The 18233-nt window shown below is 40.0% G+C and overlaps 1 protein-coding gene across 1 annotated transcript in view; it reads right to left on the bottom strand.

Moving 5' to 3' along the window:
- Positions 1–518: 518 nt before the first annotated feature.
- Positions 519–18233, bottom strand: part of KLHL4 (kelch like family member 4) — a 38069-nt gene continuing 20354 nt past the window's right edge. The window contains exons 5-12 of the mRNA XM_036402091.2: positions 17507–17703; positions 14464–14676; positions 13257–13443; positions 9662–9886; positions 7599–7761; positions 4767–4979; positions 2920–3091; positions 519–2137 (exon numbers count right to left, since the gene is read on the bottom strand). Of these exons, the coding sequence (XP_036257984.1) occupies positions 2078–2137; positions 2920–3091; positions 4767–4979; positions 7599–7761; positions 9662–9886; positions 13257–13443; positions 14464–14676; positions 17507–17703 (1430 nt within the window). The 3' untranslated portion in view covers positions 519–2077. The remainder of the gene's footprint in view (positions 2138–2919; positions 3092–4766; positions 4980–7598; positions 7762–9661; positions 9887–13256; positions 13444–14463; positions 14677–17506; positions 17704–18233) is intronic.

Below are 18233 nucleotides of genomic sequence, written 5' to 3'. Positions count from 1 at the left end.
TTTAGAGCCTGAGTGAAAAGCAGCAGTGACTCTCTCCCTGCATCCACACAAATCCTTATTCATATAAAAGATTGCACGTGGCCGCTGCAGGATCGAAGCAGGATGACAAAGAACAGAGGAGAAATGTTAGAACTATTATTATTAATGTTTAAAAGTTAATGTTTTCTGCAAGATGTTCTGGGTAGGTGGACAGACAACTCCCCTATGGACAGGGAGAGAGGAGCAACTCCCACCTCCTACTCCCCAGTGCACTGGGCAGATTCTGTCTGTGCTTCACCCCTTGTGTTTGCTTCACATCCTTGATCTGCTGGGAAATCAAAATATTCAATGATATTCTTCTGAAGTGACTTCTGGAAGTCACTGAGCTGGTTTAGGGTTCGTTCCCCATTTGCTTGGCAAGGGGATTTTTGTGCATCTTTTGTTCTTTTAGAGTACAAAAATGAGATTGATGCTTCTGTGTCTTTTAGTTTTGAAAGTATAATCCAAATATAAAACATAGTCCAAAATATAGTCCAAAATTTTCTTAGCAGAGAAAGTAAAGTTTATTTGAATGTAGCATGCTATATATAAACATAATTGATTTTTAAAGTTAAAAATGTTCTTTTTATAAATATGCTTATGAGATTTTTTTTCTTTAGAGGCATTCAATAGGTTTAATACTATAAATTTGTTTTAAAATAGCATATTGCTAAAATCTGAAACCACAGTATTCTATCAGGAAAGTTGGCCTACACATTCAGAGATCTTTGTCTCTGTCCTGAATTTTCTGATACTGACAAAACAACAACATAACACTGAGGTGGATACTGACCAAATATTGTGCTTTACAGCATAGAATATTTTACATACATTCTTTTTTCTAGAGTACACTTTCAGCATTTTGAAATTATAAAAAATGAAATTAAATCAAAACAGTAGAAATTGGCACACAAAAAAGAAACTATCATGCATGTGGAATACTATGTGCTGTTCCCAGGTGATCCTCTTCCTGTTTGTTCTTGATTCCTTTCATTCCACTAATTCCAGATAGAACATAAACAGGTTCACAGAAATGGTGTCTGAAGTTACACAGTGGGTGTGGTTTATTCCTTACCATATTTCTACTGTACATGAGAGAAAGCTGGTAATCTTCAGCTGAGGTCAAAGATTGTCATATCAATATGATATAAAAATTTCATTTTGTAAGTTATATTCAAGGAATGTAATCATGTGATTGTTTCAAAATTTAATGCGTGGTTATTATCCCAAGAATAGTCAGGTTAGTTTAACACATACTGACAGATGGTTAGTGGGCAAGGAGAAATCCGTGAGTAACCTGACACAGAGCAGCATTAAAATATCACAAATCTACGCACTGAAAATTATTGCAAATTATATTTGCATTATGTTTTGACAAGAGAGATTTCTTTCTGCTGGCACACAATAGGATAAAGGTACCTTAACCCTGCTATTCAGTTTAACACACTGCTAAAAATGGATATTCTGTCACAGTTTGAGCAGTGCTGGATGGTAAAGAACAAACAAATTATCTGTTTCTCTGATATGATCTTAAAGTTAATTTAGGAGTTTAATTTCTGAATATGGAAATTAAGTTGCTTCTGCAGAGAATATTCTGTTGACAGTAATACTTAGGAGTAAATATTTCTTTTTGTGCAGTTCCCTGCTGGAGCTGTTTCATAGTCATTTTCATGTACTTAAAATATAAAAGCTTTTTTTATAAACTTTAGCATTCCTGACGACATAGAAAGGAAAAAAGGTTCGAAATCTTATTCACATCTCTCACTGCTGCACTTTATAAATAACAGATAGAATTTTGTAACAAACCTGAACCATTTAAACATTTAAACCATTTTACTGGATTTTATATAGTAGGCATAACAAAGTAATTCACTTCTGCAAAGTTTTCTGATTTTTGTGATGCAGGAAGACACTTCTGTGCTGGAATGGTGTGATGGCTCAGGGATAAATATTGTCTGTAAGGGAGGGCTGCTGAGGTGTGTGCAGCCTGTACTGTCCTGGAAATGTTTCTTGACTTCTGAGACTCCACTCAGTTCAGTTTCAGGATAATTTACAGTCCTCAGGGCAACTTCACAACAACAACACACGCTCCAGCCCTGCCAATGTTGACAGGAACTTCCTAGAAAGGAAAAGGAAAAGAAAAAGGAGGAAACATTTTCAGTAGCACCCTATGGATAGGACAAGAAATTACTTTCAGATTAATATAACAGAATAATTAGTAATGACTAATTTTTTAAGCATTACATCAGTTTAATCTGAAATTACTTTCAGGTTAAATTGATGTAATGCTTAAAAAATTAGGTTTAACTAAGTTGTGAAAACACAGTTTGGGCTTTTTGGCAAAATTCAGTTACAAGTGTTTGGCCTGGGGTTGTCCCCCTGACATGTTCAAAGCCCTTCACATCCAGTGTTCCAAAACCAGGGAATGTTTTTAGTCTTCAAAACCAGGGACTTGGTTTTGGTCTTCATCTAACATGAAGACATTTTAGATGGCTGCAAAAGGATTCTGGCAGTGCAGGGCTTTCCTCTCGGTCTCAGTGGGGAGGGCCATAAATATAAAAGCCTGGAGGTGTCTCCAGAAGAGGGTATGGCTGAGAAACACACCAGCTCTACCAACAGGGAATCCAAGCACTTAAAACCCCAAGTGATTTGTGCAAGCTGGTTTGCTGGCCCGTGCATTTCCTCCACCCCTCAGTGTGAAAAGTTTTATGTGGTTATTTTGCAGGAGAGGGAACAGATATTTTATTGAAGCCCACCTCCAGTATTAAATAGTATTACCCACATCCTGACATGTCACTGTTCCCCAGAACGGCAACAATTTCCCGGTTATTTGGACAGAATTATTCCTAGCTGCAGGAAGAGCCCCTGCCCTTCCTGAGGCACCCCCTGGGTCCCCATTACCTCTGTCCACTCGTTGTTCTGAGCATCGTAGGACTCCACGGTGTCCAGGTAGGAGTGGCCGTCGTAGCCGCCCACGGCGTAGAGCCGGTCCCCCAGGGGACAGATCCCCACCGCGTCCCGCGGCACGCTCAGAGGGGCCACCGTGGTCCAGGCATCCGTTTTGGGGTCATACCTGGGAAATGTGGGGGGCAAATTCAGAGAAATGCGTGGTGGAGACACGTTTCAGGTCTAAATTGCTGATATTTGCTTTTTTTCTCCTGTGCTGCCGTTCAGAACGAGTACAACTGAGATGTGATTCAGTATTGTGTTTGCTGGGAATGTTCTAACAAAGGCAGGAATGATGTATCTGATTCCATGTTCTCAGAAGGCAAATTTATTACTTTATAATACTATATTATATTAAAGAATATTATACTAAATATAGTATAACTATATTATCTATAGTATAGTATTCTTTAATATAATTTAGTATTATACCAGCTATATTATATAATATAATATTATACCAACTATACTAAAGAGTACAGAAAGGATACTAAATAATATAGTATTATCCTAACTATACTAAAGAATACAGAAAAGATATGAATGCTAAAAAGATAATAATGCTAAAAAGAATTATTGAATGCCAATAAGATAAAATATCTTATAATTAATAAGATAATATTACTGAATGCTAAAAAGATAATAATGAAAACTCGTGACTCTTTCCAGAGTCCCGACACAGCTCGGCCCCAGTTGGCCAAAGAGTCAAAACAACTCACACCAGAATCCAGTGAAACAGTCACCTGTGGTAAAAAATCTCCAAACACATTCCACACAGGAGAAGCAAATGAGATAAGAATTGTTTTCCTTTTTCTCTGGGGTCTCTCAGCTCCCCAGGAGAAAAATCCTGGGCGAAGGGATTTTTTCAGAGAATGTGAATGCCACAATTCAGTTTCTGATTTAGCCACTAGAGGGGCCTTCAAGCACACAGAAAATGCTCCTGTTTTCACTTTTTGATTACAGTCTCTTCGTTTCAATTACATTAAGCCATCAATACGTTTTAAACACAAATGGGATTTGAGGGGATGATGGCATGGGCACCAGTTGACTCAGTAAAACTAATTTCAATGTATTCTTCTTTTCTTCCTCCATAAAGACTTTGGTTTTCTGTTTATTGTCAGAATTATTGTTTTCAGAGAAGTTTATAGAAGAAGGTAAATATCTACTATAGAAGAAGGTAAATATCTTGTGTAGTAGATCTAAGTTTCTCACATGAAATGCGTGGCAGCATCTTACATTAATATTGATTTTATTTCTGATCTATTCCAATATAAATTGCAGTGAATTGCAGATAATTCCTGTTTTACTCTGTGTAACTGAGAACAAAATTTGGCTGTTGTTGCTCACAACAGGGTTTAACACCCACTCAGTTTTCCTTTCTTTTCCCCATATGACAAGACTGTGATATTTCTCATATTTTTATAACTTTTATCAGTATCAGTCAAATTACTGGAAGAACGACTGAAAAGTGTTTCATTCCTACAGCACATGTCCAAGCAGCCTCAACCTGAGCTCTGGCATTTGAGAAGTAGGAAGGTCACATGTTTAACTTGTCTCAGTACTTCAGCTCCTTTGGCCTGGCTCTTGGGTACCTCAGGCAGAAGGGAGGAATTTGCTGCGGATGTTTAATTCTTTTTTTATCACAAAAGCATTGGAAATCAGTTATTCCCGCTCAAAACATTATTTCAAAAAGGTGAGATATGTTTTAAAAACACAGCATTCCAACTGTGAAGAGAATTTATTCTAGAATCCCTTCTCAGGATGTAAAGAGAAAAGGAAAAAAAAGCAAAATAATTTCCTACCTCTCCACGCAGTCGGAGAGGCGGGAGCAGTGGTTGGAAGCAGGAGCATCGTGGCCTCCCACGGCGTACAGGAACCCGTTGTAGGTGGCCACACCAACACCACCCCTCCTCTTGGACATGGAGGAGCACAAGCTCCACTTGTTTGTGTGAGGATCAAAGCACTCCATGGATTTCAGGCAGGAGCTCCCGTCTCGCCCACCGACGGCGTACAGCCTGGGACAGCAGCCCACAAGCAGGAAAACAATTTCAGTCTTTATTCTCCCACTAATAAGAATTTTATCTGGCTGACTTCATTCAGAACACTTTAAAATTGTCATTATTTGCTGTGCTCTGGCACTTCCTTTGCTCAAAGGCAAACAGGTTAGATGTTTGCCATCTAACATAAAGACATTTTAGATGAAGTTACATTCTTCACTTACAGTGGAAATGTTCAAGCAGCCACACATGAAAATTAAGCTTAAAAATTCATGTCAGGTTCTCTAAATTTGAGCCAATAGCTGAAGAGCTATTTGAGCCAAGAGCTGAACTGAAAGATGCTGCATATGTTTGAAACATATGGTGGCATTCCCTGGGACAGGGTTACAGAGTACAGACATATCATCACATTAAAAGTTTTTTCTGTGCAGTTAACTTTAATAACTTGAATAGATATCAAAAACATATATAAAACATATATTAAATATATTTTCCTCTAAGTCTGTATTTAAGAAAATCTGCTGGACAGAAGGTACCACCTTGTGTCATCTTGTCTATTCAGCCCAAAGGCATTTAGCAAACAGAGATTTAAACAGCTGATATCAGGGCAACTTTTAGGAATAATTGTGGTAATCCATATTAAAAAATGTCAGAGGGTTGTGGCTTTTTCTCAATGAATTTTCCAAAGCCTGAACTTCTTTCTGGTCTCAAGCTGACTTGTGTGCTGCTGGACTGGGATGGAATGTAATGGAAGATGTGTCCAGGTGTTGAGTGTGCTGGTTTTTCTGCTCCCTTTCACACCTTTGTTATTGTTTTCTGCCTTGAAATTTAATTTATTTAGTGCAGCTTATTAGAGAACTAGGGAAATGTGGAACTTGCCCAGAGTAAATCATGTAAACCAGATCAGCTGAATTTTTTGGAATTGCCTGTTTTATTCCAGTGACTTTAAAAGCTTTCAGATTTCTCTGGTGCATATTTTAGCTAGAAGATTCTTCTATTCACCATTAGAATAATAAAAAATTCCCAGCTCTCTCTCTCCTAGTGTTTTTTCACTTGATAAAATTGAGTTTGGTTGTGCAGTTTGTTGTCTGATCCATCCAAAACTTGAGGCTTTGATTTATTTTCTTTTCACATCATGCCATTGATAGAGCCTGCTTGTTTACACAGCTTTCACAGGGCAAGGAAATCTCTGTGTATACAAAGTGATTGGTTGGGATCCTTTGTTTTCCACAACATGTCTACAAACACTTTGGTGTTTCCCATTCTCTAAGGAAAAGACCAAATATAGCATCATTGACTGATGTTTTCAATGGACCATTTATTGGTCCAAAAGTGCTGCTCCACAGATATGCAAAGGCTTTTCTGGTGGGGTTAAACAGGAAAAAATATGGTGTGGTTTAGGAAAACAGGAAAAGGAGAAGCATTCTCTTGGTTGGAGCGCAGCAGTAGCACTGAGTGATGGACATTTGATCTCCTGCTATGGCAGAAATTACATCACCAGACTAACAGACGTGATTTAAGCCCTGCTGGAGACAGTTTGTATCAGCAATGATTGAGAACAGAGTCAGGATCGGGCTGATTTCCTCTCTGACAAAGTGGTTTCCTGCATGTTGTTGCTGTGGAAGGCACCAGGAGGAGTTTCTGGTGGAGTTTCTGCTGAGAGCATTTCCTCTGAGCTACAGCAGGGACCTGGAAAGGCACTTGTGTCTCTCTTGGACTTGTGAGCTACAGTTTGAGTCCTGCCTTGTATGAATGCAAACCCCCAGCTTGCATTTACAAATACCCCTCTGCTGGCATCTTTGTTTCTGCTTTTTATCCTTCTCTTTTTTGGGAATTTACAAAGAGATCAGGGAAGGCAGCGGCAAAGGTTCCAGGTAAATGCAGTTGTCTGTAACTGAGTGTTCCCAGCCCCTACAGACTGCTGAGAGCTTCCCACAGGGTTAAATAAGAAATGTTGGCTCAAACTGTATTCTCCATAACCAGAGGCTTTTTACAAGGTTTTTGTAAGATCAACAGTTGTCTGTTCCCATGTAAAAGGGCTTTAAGTGGCTTTAGCATCTTAGCAGAATCTTTAAATACATTAACACTTGATTTTGTGTATTTAAGCAAGAGATGGAGGGTGGAGCAAATCTGGATAGGATAAGATTTATAGAGGCTGTTTATTCCATACCTAATTAATAAACTCAGCTTCTTTCCATTAAACACTTCATACACCTTTTTAAAAATTGGCTGTGAATTTGTATGACAAAGGAAAGATTTTGTTTCCGTACACATTAAGTCTATTTAGACACAATGATCTTAAAGTGTAAACAAAAACTTGGAATATTTTTTTAAAGTAGCTGATTTTATATCCCCAGATGTTACATTCTAGGTAAAATTTTGATGTGCATGTAATAACATTTCCACATTGCTATCATTTAAAAGGGCTGAAATGTTTTCAAACCTGACTGCAAGCCTGAAATCAATTTACCACACAGCAGAGGAAAGGCTTTCCTTTCTTATTTCTACGCATTACATTTTTCTCTTTGTTTCCTCGAGGTCATTAATAACCATAAGCCTGAAAATAAAATTCGAGGAGCTGCATTTGCAGGGAAGGAAGCAAATGAAAGCCCCGAGAGAGGTTTTCCTTTTCCATACTTGCTGTTGAGGGCTGCCACCCCGACGGTGCTCCTCGGGGTGGACATGCTGGCCACGTAATTCCACTGCCGCGCCTGCGGGTCCCAGCGCTCCACCGTGTTCAGGTAACTCCAGCCATCGTGGCCTCCAACTGCATACATTGGTCCTTCAAGCATTGCTACTCCTTCAGAGATAGAATTAGGGACATAGAATAGAATTAGGGACAAATTATCTCCTGGTTTCAGTGACCAGCGGCGAATTCATTCCGTGCGTTAATTCCCTGCCTGCAGATAAGCAATTTCGGCTGGTATTAAATGATCTGAAAGCTGCCTTTTCATTTGGAAGAATAAATAGAGATAAACAAGCACTTCACATACAGTGCTCTTCTGAATAACCATTATCTTTTGCCAAAAGATTAGAGGAAAGCTGCTTTAGTTCTGATGTTCTCTTCTTGGACTTTTATCTCTTTCACTTCTGGTGACCTTGCTCTGAAACAAATTTGAGCCCCTAACTGGGGAACGATGTTGTTCTCCTACAAAAAGGCAAAATTCAAGTCAGGCAATGAAAAACATGCCCAAACCAACAACGTCTCCTAATTCTGAGCCAGCGGAAGCTCTGTAGTGCTGCCAGCACGAAGCCTGGGTGGGTGGGTAGCTGGCTGTCCTTACCAGCTAGAGCACCACAACATTTTAATGCCTCTTGGATGAGAGCTGGCTCCTATCAGCTGTCCTTGAGGCACAGGAGAGCCAGCTTGGCTCTCACTGCAAAGCTCTGTGTGGACAAAGCCTGGGCCATTGTGCCTCTCCAGAGAAGGGCTTTGGTGCCTTCCCTTTGCGAGCTGCTGCTGCTCTTTGCTCCCTTTGTTAGGTGAGGCAAAATGTTGCAATCCAGCTGCTTAAAAGTTTTCTAAATCTGTCTTTCAGGCCTAAATATACATGGCCTGATTTCTTCAAAAGCACCAACTGCACAGAATCTCCCTGAAGGTAATGGGGACTGTAAGTGTGAGGCAGCTTTGCAAACCAGGCACAGATTGAAGCCAAACTTTGGGCACTCCAACTTATGGCTGTGACCTACTTTTTGGGGAGAATTATGCCCCTGCAGTCAGGAATTATAAATATTTCAATGCAAATTATTTCATCTGTTTGGTCTTCTTCCCCTTTGCCACCTACTAGTATTTGGTTTCATAAATTTGGTGCTCTAGCTGGTAGGAACCCTACACGACCCTTTCTCTGTCAAGCGGTGGTGAAGGTGTCATAGGCCACATTGTTTTGCCAAATAATTCTGGATCAATCTTCCTCTATTATCCATAAAAATAGAAATATTCCATGACATTTGAACTTACTGATGATTTCAAGCAATACCTGTTTCTGTAACTTAAGAGAAGCCAGCTTTTTCACCAGCCTGGGATATATAAATTTTTCAGAAATCATCATATTTCCTCTGTTACAGTCTACTAAGCCTTATTTTTTATAGTTCTGGAAATAAATTCTAGATTTCATATTCATATTATTCCTTCAGTGTGAATAATATTAAGGATTATTTCGCAGTAAAAAAACCCATAGATACTAAGCCACAGCAGAGCTTTGTAAAACTTCTTTTAATTACAAAATTAGAACTGGTGAAGTTGTACTTATTTCCATACACTGATTTCTTCAGTGTGGGTAATTTCCTGATCTGAGTTACAGAGGTGGTTGATATCTCTGGGCTTATTTCATAACTAATTTAAAAAAAATAATAAAATCAGGCTGTTATTGTATTGCAAACGTATTCCTTGACCATTAAATCATGTGAAAAGTTAATTATTTTCGCAATAGTTTATATAGTGAAAATAATCTATATAGTTATATAGTTTATATTGTGGAATTTCCTACCAGCAAAATTAACTCTGGAAGACCAGTGCTAGTTAGGTGGATACTAATAAAATCATAAAATCAAGGCAATGGGCAAATCTCTCTTTGAAAAACTTCCTCTACAAATACTGCTGCGTGTCTCTGCACGCTGTTAAAAGTTTTCTCAGCGGTGCTGGAGAGGATCAAACCCCTGAGTGTGTGCTGGGAGGTGTGCAGGGGCAGAGCCCCTCTTACCCAGGCCGTGCCTGTGTGTGGACATGGGGGGCATCACGGTCCAGGCCTTGGTGACGGGGTTGAAGCACTCGACGATGTTGGAGGTTTTGAGCCCATCCCTGCCCCCCACAATGTAGAGCTTGTTGTCAATCACTGCCACCCCAAACTGCAGCCGCCGCCCGTTCATGGTCCCGATCTGGATCCAGCTGTTGGTCCTGAGGTCGTACTTCTCAATTGTGGTGGTGCCTGTGACAAACAGAGACAGCCATGGAGGGAGCAGTGCCCAGACACCAGCAGCCAGCTCAAAACGTGAGGAAATTATAAAACATTGAAATTTTGTGCATGAGGTTTTGCTGTGAACTTCAGTTCTCGTGTGAGCACAGTGAGAAAGCTGCATTAATTGCATGCGTGGTTGGCAAGTCTATGAGAATAAACTGGTGGCAAGAAATGGAGAATTAAATTGTGGCAGTGTGGCCTTCACATTCTCCGAAAAAATTCCTTCACCCAGGGTTTTTCTCCTGGGAGCTGAAAGGCAGAGAGAGAGGCCGCATAGAAAAGGAAAACAACTCTTATCTCATTTGCTTCTCCTGTGTTGTGCTGGTGTGGAATGTGTTTGGAGATTCTGTACCCACAGGTGATTGTTCCATTGGATTCTGCTGTGAGTTGTTTTGACTCAAGCAAAGCTGTGTCGGGTCTCTGGAGAGAGTCACGAGTTTTGATTATTGTGCCTTTAACATTCAGTATGTATCTTTTCTGTATTCTGTAGTATAGTATAGTATTCTTTAATATAATATAGTATAATAAAGTAATAAATTAGCCTTCTGAGAACCTGGAGTCCTCCTCAACATTCCTGCCTTCGTCGGGGGTGCCCGAGCATTTACAATATGGCAGTTTTTGTAGCACTGCACATTTTGGAGGCGAGTTAAATCTGTTGCTGAAATACCATGAGAGTAGGGGGGTTTGTGGGTTTGTTTTGGGGCTTCTTTTTATTCCTTATGAATACAGTGCCTCACAACAATCTACTCTTTAACCATGTTTGTGCCTGAAGCATTAGTGATATTAAAACCAGCCTCCACCCATCTGTCTGAGGAACTGGACAAGCATCCTCAGGAATCCTGTGGGTATTTTCCCTCTTAGGATGGAGTCAGGCAGGAGGCAGGGCTGTGTGTGAGTGCACACCTGGTTCCCACAGGTATCTTCCCTGAGGCTCACCTGTGCAGCATCTGCTTGGCTGCTCTAACACATCAGACACATTTTCCATTTCTTTCAGGTCACTGGACCTGCACTAACACTTTACTGAAACCTTTCCTAAGGCAGCAGCTCTCTGCCACTCAGCCTGACACGTCTCCACACCCTGGCTCCCATCAGCACTCAGGAGCCACAATTGCTCCTCTGAGAGCTGCTGAGCACAGCGAGGCCACAGCTCAGTGAGATCCGAGGCAGAATTGCCACTGCACCCTGGAGCTCAAATTCAGCTCAGTCAAAGGCAACCAGATGAGGAAAACAGAGCTGATTTCTTGTTCCTTGACCGGGATTTGAGACCAGACAAGTGGTGTTTGGGAGATAACAACAGGCAGTTTGTGGCTAAGAAATTACTTTTACAACAAGAAAGCAACCATGCAATAAAGCAGAGAAGAAAGGTAGGATTTGGTTCAGAGATCTGTAAGAGATCACCTGATGTACTCCAGAAATTCAGTGAAATAAGAGTTTATCTCATGCTGTTTTTTCTCTTATCTATATGTTTTTCCACATGCATAGGTTGGGAAAGAAACCAGCTCCATCTGCAATAAAAGACAGAAATTCTGCTTTCTCCCCTTTAGTCAGAGCAGCTGGGTTTCTTTGCCTGTTCTTTCCGTCTTGTTATTCTGTTTGCTGCTCTTTGCTTTGATTCTTTCTCATTTATTCTATGCTAATGTGTGAGTGCCCTAAAGTTCTCCACTTCAAAGGAAATCTCTCACACTAACTAAAACACAGGGAAAATGCAGTCAGGCTTGAGTGTGTTCAGCCATACCCTGTGGGCTGCAATTTTTACAGAGGCTCGAAGATTTGAAAGCCACAAAACCTAACGTGGTTTAGGCACATTCCCATTTTTCAAAATTCCAGCCCAAAAGCACCTCTTTGATCTTCTTTTGATCATTGGAATTCGAGATTTGTCTTGGTATCCCACCTGAGATAAGCACAAAGGCAAAGCTGGCGTTGCCTGGTGCCTGTCTCCATCACAGGCAGTGCGTTATTGCCAGGGGTGGGAGATATTCCCTTCTCAGAGCTGTTCCTCCAGAGCATCCTGGTGTCTTTCTGCTGTTCCTTTGTCTCCCAATCCAGCCCAGGCTCCAAATCTGAGTCAGAGCTGTGGAGGACAGCAGGAGGAGCAGAAGTGCTGCTCTTCTTACCCATCAAAAGGCAAAAGTTCAAACAATTGGCTTCACTCCAAGGTAAGAAGTAAGAGAGGCACCAAGAGGAAGTGCAGATGTTGACTGAAATAACCCTTTCTTTGCATAACCTTTACTAGGAAAAATGACTGGATTGGAAAATTGTGTTCTTATTTCAGGGGAAGATACTTTAAAGATTACCTGGTTGTCTGATATAATTCATAAATACTCAGTATCGCTAATGAATCTGCTTAATTGCACCAGATTAACTCCAATTTGCTAAATTGTGCTAGGAATGAGTGTTTTCATGTTGTGCAGGGGATGAATGTGTATTCTGCACCTGATTTGATTGCACAGAGATAGGCAGGTAGCTCTGCAAGGTCTCTCATGTGGGGAAAAATCAGTCGTCAGCAGCTTTTTGTAAACCATGAAATGGATTATCTTCTGTGTGATTCTATTAAAAGTGAACTCACACAGCTAAAAGTAATTCTGTGCTGCGAGTCGCTAGACTTTAAACTAATTAGAGTTCTCTGGCTCCAAGCTGTGGGTTTGAAGTTGAGGTTCCTGCAGAAAATGATTTAATATTCTGCTTCCTAAATAGAATAGTGCAATGTTTAAAGCTGTAACCTGATTGCAGTTGTGAAAATCAAATAATAGGAACTGGAATATATTTATAATAATTAACTTTCAACTACAAATCTGGAAAAAAAACCAAACCCCTGTGTTTGAAGTCCTGAAGAAAAGCTGTGTTCATGAAAAATACAAATCTTTCCACCTGGAATGTTCTAATAAGGATTTATAAGCATTAGGTAGGAGTTCTCTCTAGTTCAGTGATGCTTTTTGGTTTTATTTTTCTGCTTCTCTGAAATTTAAGCTTTCTTACTTTGTCAGAATATACAGACTACAAGGTTCAATATTAAACAAATCTTGAAACATTTTAAATATTTATTTTTCCTTCAGATTTCTAAATTCAACTATCTTTTGCAAAAATTCATGCAAAGTTTAATCTTAAAAATCACCATATGACTCAAACTTCTTTAGTCTGCACCTAAGTGTATTGTTTACAAATATGATTCTTGCAAGAAAGCACTTCTGACACATAGGATTCTGTTCTGTGATTTGCTTTTTTTACTTTTTTACCCCTAAATTGACACTTTCCTATGGGAAATATTTCACTAAATGTCATACATTCCCCGGGTGTCTGTAATACAATGAATTAAGCCAATCAAATGAACTTGTGGGCTTACCTTTGGTGGCATCCATGCCTCCCACAGCATAAAGGGCACCCACTGTGGATTTTCTGGGCTTGGTGCGAGGGCTCTGCATCATGGAGCGTCTCTCTGGCAGCAGGTGGTACTTCATGGCCTCCATGAGGAGTTTCTGACACTCAAGGTCGTCTGCAAACATTGGGCTGTTTTCTAGATCAGCCAGGAGCTAGGAAATGAGGGGGGGAAAAAACATCTTGATATGCAGCTAAATCATTAAAATTGCATGTACTTGAATAATTGAAGTATTTGTAGCTACAAATACTCATTTTGAGCTCAGCACTCACTTGTGCTTGGCTGGGAACTCTACTTTCATGCAAGCAAAACTGTACAAAGGTGGAAGGGAAAAGTCAGTGAGTTTGATTAATTTTTTCCTACCTCTTAGTTTTAACTCTTAAAAAAGGTTCAAATCAGAAATTTGTGGTACTGCACTCTCTATACAAAACTCCTTATGTGAGTAAATAAATCTAGTATTAGATGATGAGTATTAGAAGATACTAAATATATTTAAAATAAAGTGTTTATGGTACTTTTATATGTTATTGAAGGTAGAATATTTGCAGCATCAGTCATGCAGAGTCATAAAATGTCCTGACTGTCTCAATATTCTATATGCAGTTTTGAGGAAATATAAAGATTCCTCCATGACACAGACACAGCAGTGTCACCTTTCTGTAAACAGAATGACCAGCTCTGGAGCTTGATGGATGAATAGTCCCTTCCAGAATTAAGGGACAAGTAATGTCAGTGCTCAGAATTGTCAGCAGTCATTTCGGCCCTTTCATATTTGTCTGCTTTTTTGTGGCAATAAAGAAAGAAGCATTGTGGCTTATCTGTCCTGCAGTTTGATAAATCTAAAGAAATATCTTTGCATGTTATCTAAATTGCTGTGCTGTTAGAGGGGAGCTATTCCAACCCAGCATTGGAACACTTGGCTTTTGGAATAGACTGGCATTTTTAGAGGTAATCCTGAGCCTGGTAATCTCATTGGCACTGGGGGGTTTATTTTCATCTGTGTTCAAAAACAATGAAGATAAATAATATATCATTAAAAAAAATTTAAAAGGGCGAAAAAATACCACTAATCTCCAGTCCCGACCAGAACCTTCCCACAAAGCTCTCCTCTCTGCCTGCAGGATGCCCGGGACCGGCACTGCAGCTGGCACCTGTTAACCCTTCGTGCTCCTACCTGGGGCGGCAGCAGGGGCAGTCTGATGTAGGAGAGGAGCATGCCCAGGTCCTGCTGGCGGGTTTGCAGGTCGTGCCTCACCCACATCATCAGGGCCTGGAAAATTGCCTCCTCGTCCGGCACGTTGATGTCGTCGCTAGACAAGAGCTTGGCAATTTCATTAGCTGGGAGCAAAAGAAATTCCTGGTTTTTTATTACTTCTATGAAGTGCTCCTAAAAACAAAAGAAGATTTCAATGCACTGGTGATTTTCACAGGTAGAAATAGCTTTTTCTTCGATGATGTAGGCTTTGTGAATGTTTCATTCAGGAAAATGCTGTGGATATTTTAAAGATCACTGAATGTCCTTCTATCATTTCAGGGAGATTTTGGTAGGGATTTTTTGGTAGATTTTTTAAGGGATATTTTGGTTGCTTTTTGCTGCCCTGCTCTTGCAGAACTGAGGAATAATGCTCATTTTCACACCACCATGCTGCAGATGTCTTTGTCCTGGCTTAGGGATTTGCCATTGGCACTTTTCTTCATCAGGGTGATCTTAGCTCTGTGGCTTGATAGAAATACTATTCGAAGATAAAATGTGCATTTTAGAAGCGCCAAGTGGGCACTCAAATAAAATGTGTCCCTTCTGTTGCAGATTCAAAGGTTTTGAGCCAAATAAACCAAAACCTTCCAATCCTTTTACAGCAAGCTGTGCCAGCTGTTGGCTCTGTGACCGTGCTCTTAGGGCAAGAAAATCCAGCAAAGGAAATCCAGCTCACTTTTCTCTTGGGCAATACAAAGTTGGACAAACCCCAGTAAAGGGTTATCAGCATTTTAGCTACTGCTCTGATCAAACTCCCCAGCTCCAGAAGTGACCACATGTGTTAAATACCTAAAGCCTTTAATAGAATTAATTTTCATTTAAAAAATATTGTACAATTGAGTTACAACAATATCATAGTTGATATCAATATATAGGATATAAATATATATATATATTATCTCATTCCCTATCAAATTCCAAAGGAAAAAAGAAATTTAGTGAAGAGACAGAGGGGGTTATGTTACTTTCAAAGAGATTCATGTAGGAATTCATGAGTGCATTTGAAATATAATTTCTACTTCTGTACCTAGAATTAATATATCTTCTTTAGGAACCAGATTGAAATAGGGCAGTTGAAGAAATTTAGTAACTGATATTTTATTGTTTGTTTTCAGCAGTTTCTTCACTTTCTGTAACTCTTTTCAAGTGTAGCCAGGATGCAAATACAGAAGTATCACTGATTAAAGGAGATGTCAACTTTGGTCTGTTATGCATATCCTGCTTTAATATTTGTGACATTCAGAAACAGGGACAGGAAGGCCAGTCCACTTCTAGTTACAAATATAGCCCCAGTTGTTTATCAGAACGAGCTCTATCTGCACGAAAAGATACCAGGCAGGAAATTGTTAATACTCTGCCTCTGTGGCCAAAATATTGCAGGGGAAGGTTCCCATTGTGTCTGGTTTTATTGAATGGTTCTGGTGTTTACAGCACATCTGGAAATGGAATGGGCTCTGTATTTACAGGACAACTTTCTAGCCTTTCCCCGAGTTCCACATTTTCACCAACACAAAACAAACCTGACTGTTTTACTTAGCCCCCTCCACAATGTTTATGTGTTTATGCATTGTTATCATCTGTTCTCCAAAGGCTTTTTTTAATGTCACTGCAAGGGTTTGAGACAGATTTTTATTTCAGAGGTGCAGTTTTCCTCCTCTCTTTCTAAGCTGTCAGTAGCAAATGGGGTGGGTGGGTTTGTGGTCCAGGCGCTGTTTCAAGGCAGCATTTTCAGTCTGTTCCATGCCAGAACAGGAAGTGATTCTAGAAGTTGTTTTCAAGGAAAATAATATAAAACTTATGCCCAGTGCTGCTGAGTGTCACAGAGTCATCATGATCCTTCATTTCAGGATGTTCTTAATGACTCAACTCTCAAATTTTTGACACATAGTTTCAAAAAATAATAAAGGGTTAACTCCTGGGAAAGACTGGAGGATTCAAATGGTTAAAAAAACTATAAACAAAAATCATTGTCATCATCTCTTTGTTGTTTATTTTCTCAACATCTCTTACTGTCATAAAATCATAAATCCAACCCTATGATTTTATTTCAGTTTTGCAGAAATCTGAGCCATAATTTTAACCCCACGTTCTCGCACTGGTGGGAGGAATGAAGCAACAGTAGAGGGGGATTTCCTGAATTTGGATGAGTAAAAAAAGGTTTGGAGCAGCAAGGACAGCACTGTTTTATACAGGCTGAGCAAACCTCTATCTGAAATGCCCCGTTTCAAACCTTGAAACGTAGAGGGGGTAAAATTGCTGCTGAACAGAGAGTTCATTGCTGTGACAGGGAGGAGCACAGGCAGTGCCCTCATCTGCTCATGCCTCCTTCAGCAGGTGCACAGGCACAATGCCCTGCTGGAGAGCTCTCAGTATTTTGAAGCCTCTAAACTGGTTCTGACATCCTCCCCTAATATTTGGAGCAGAAAGCTGCCATGGGTCTCCTAACAAGTAGTTCTTTTTATATCTATTTAGCTCTAGCAGTTGCCATTCTTTTTGTGTGTTTTAAGCTGTGATAGCACATCTTGTTGCCCTGAATATTTATCCCTCAATTTGGTTTCATAGCAAGTTGTCTCACTTCTCTGTTTCCCATGCTCTGAATATTCATTTCTTGCTTTGAGCCAGAGGAGGATTGTGTTCCAGTCAGGGACGTGCTTCTTTTTCAGCATTCCAAATCTTCCCAATACATTCTTTATTTTGACTCTTTTTATGAGTGTCTCACCTTAAAATCAGCTTTAGAATTTTCTTTGTGTGGAATCAAAGGGCACGATTGCTGTTTGCCCCTAGACATGAGCCACGTTAAGGCCCTATTACATTTTTTGGCAGGAGCAGGTACCCCTCGTACTGCAAATTTAACTCCACTGAGGCCGCCTTTCCACAGGGCCAAACCCTGAAGTGGGGAACAACAGAAGTGGGTGTTTCTGTAAGCAATGGTGGCTGCAAAGCTGTCGGCTGTTCGCCTTACCATGGTGTACGTGTGGGCCACCTTGAGGAGCTCGGAGCAGCCCTGGGCGTCCCCAAAGGAGCGAATCCCCAGGCAGTTGGAGGGGTGGAGCTGCTTCATGAGGAAATTGCAGCACACCTCAATGACCTGGGAGAGCTGCAGAAGGCATGCAGCAGCCAGCAAACTCTCTATGGTGTCTTCTTTCAACTCGAGGATACCTGGGCAATTTTCATTTAGGGAAGGAAAAAAAAAAAAGGAAAAAAAAGAAAAGAAAGTTTTAAGTCATTTCCCTTGTATTTCTGTTTTTTAAAATCTTGTTGCTCTTTGGCTTTTCTCTGAGATGTCCTGTGGTGCACAAATCTATTTTCCTTTCTTGCTGAAGGATTCTTTAAACAGATATAACAGATATTTTAACTTACACGATTTGGTGGATTTTGAATACAATGATTGGGACCTTTTTATTGGAACTTTAACAGCTTTAGATCCAATCTGGATGGTGAAAAAAAAAAAAAAAACCAACAAAAAACCAAAAGAAAATTGTGATTAGGGAAAAAACCTTTCCCAAAACAGGGCTCTGAGTAACCTGGTCTTGTGGAGGGAGTCATGGCTGTAGATGGGTGTTTTTTAAACTCCCTTCCAACGTAGAGTATGAAAATTCATATATTAATGAACAAAAAAAAGTGTAAATTTCTATAAGCAGAGCTTTAGTATGAAATTCATATGTTAATGAACAAAAATATAAATTAAT

Source organism: Molothrus ater, chromosome 14 (genome assembly GCF_012460135.2).
Source record: "Molothrus ater isolate BHLD 08-10-18 breed brown headed cowbird chromosome 14, BPBGC_Mater_1.1, whole genome shotgun sequence".
Classification (NCBI taxonomy): Eukaryota; Metazoa; Chordata; class Aves; order Passeriformes; family Icteridae; genus Molothrus; species Molothrus ater.
Note: the sequence above shows the minus strand (reverse complement) of the source record. Positions and strands in the feature narration are given on the sequence as shown.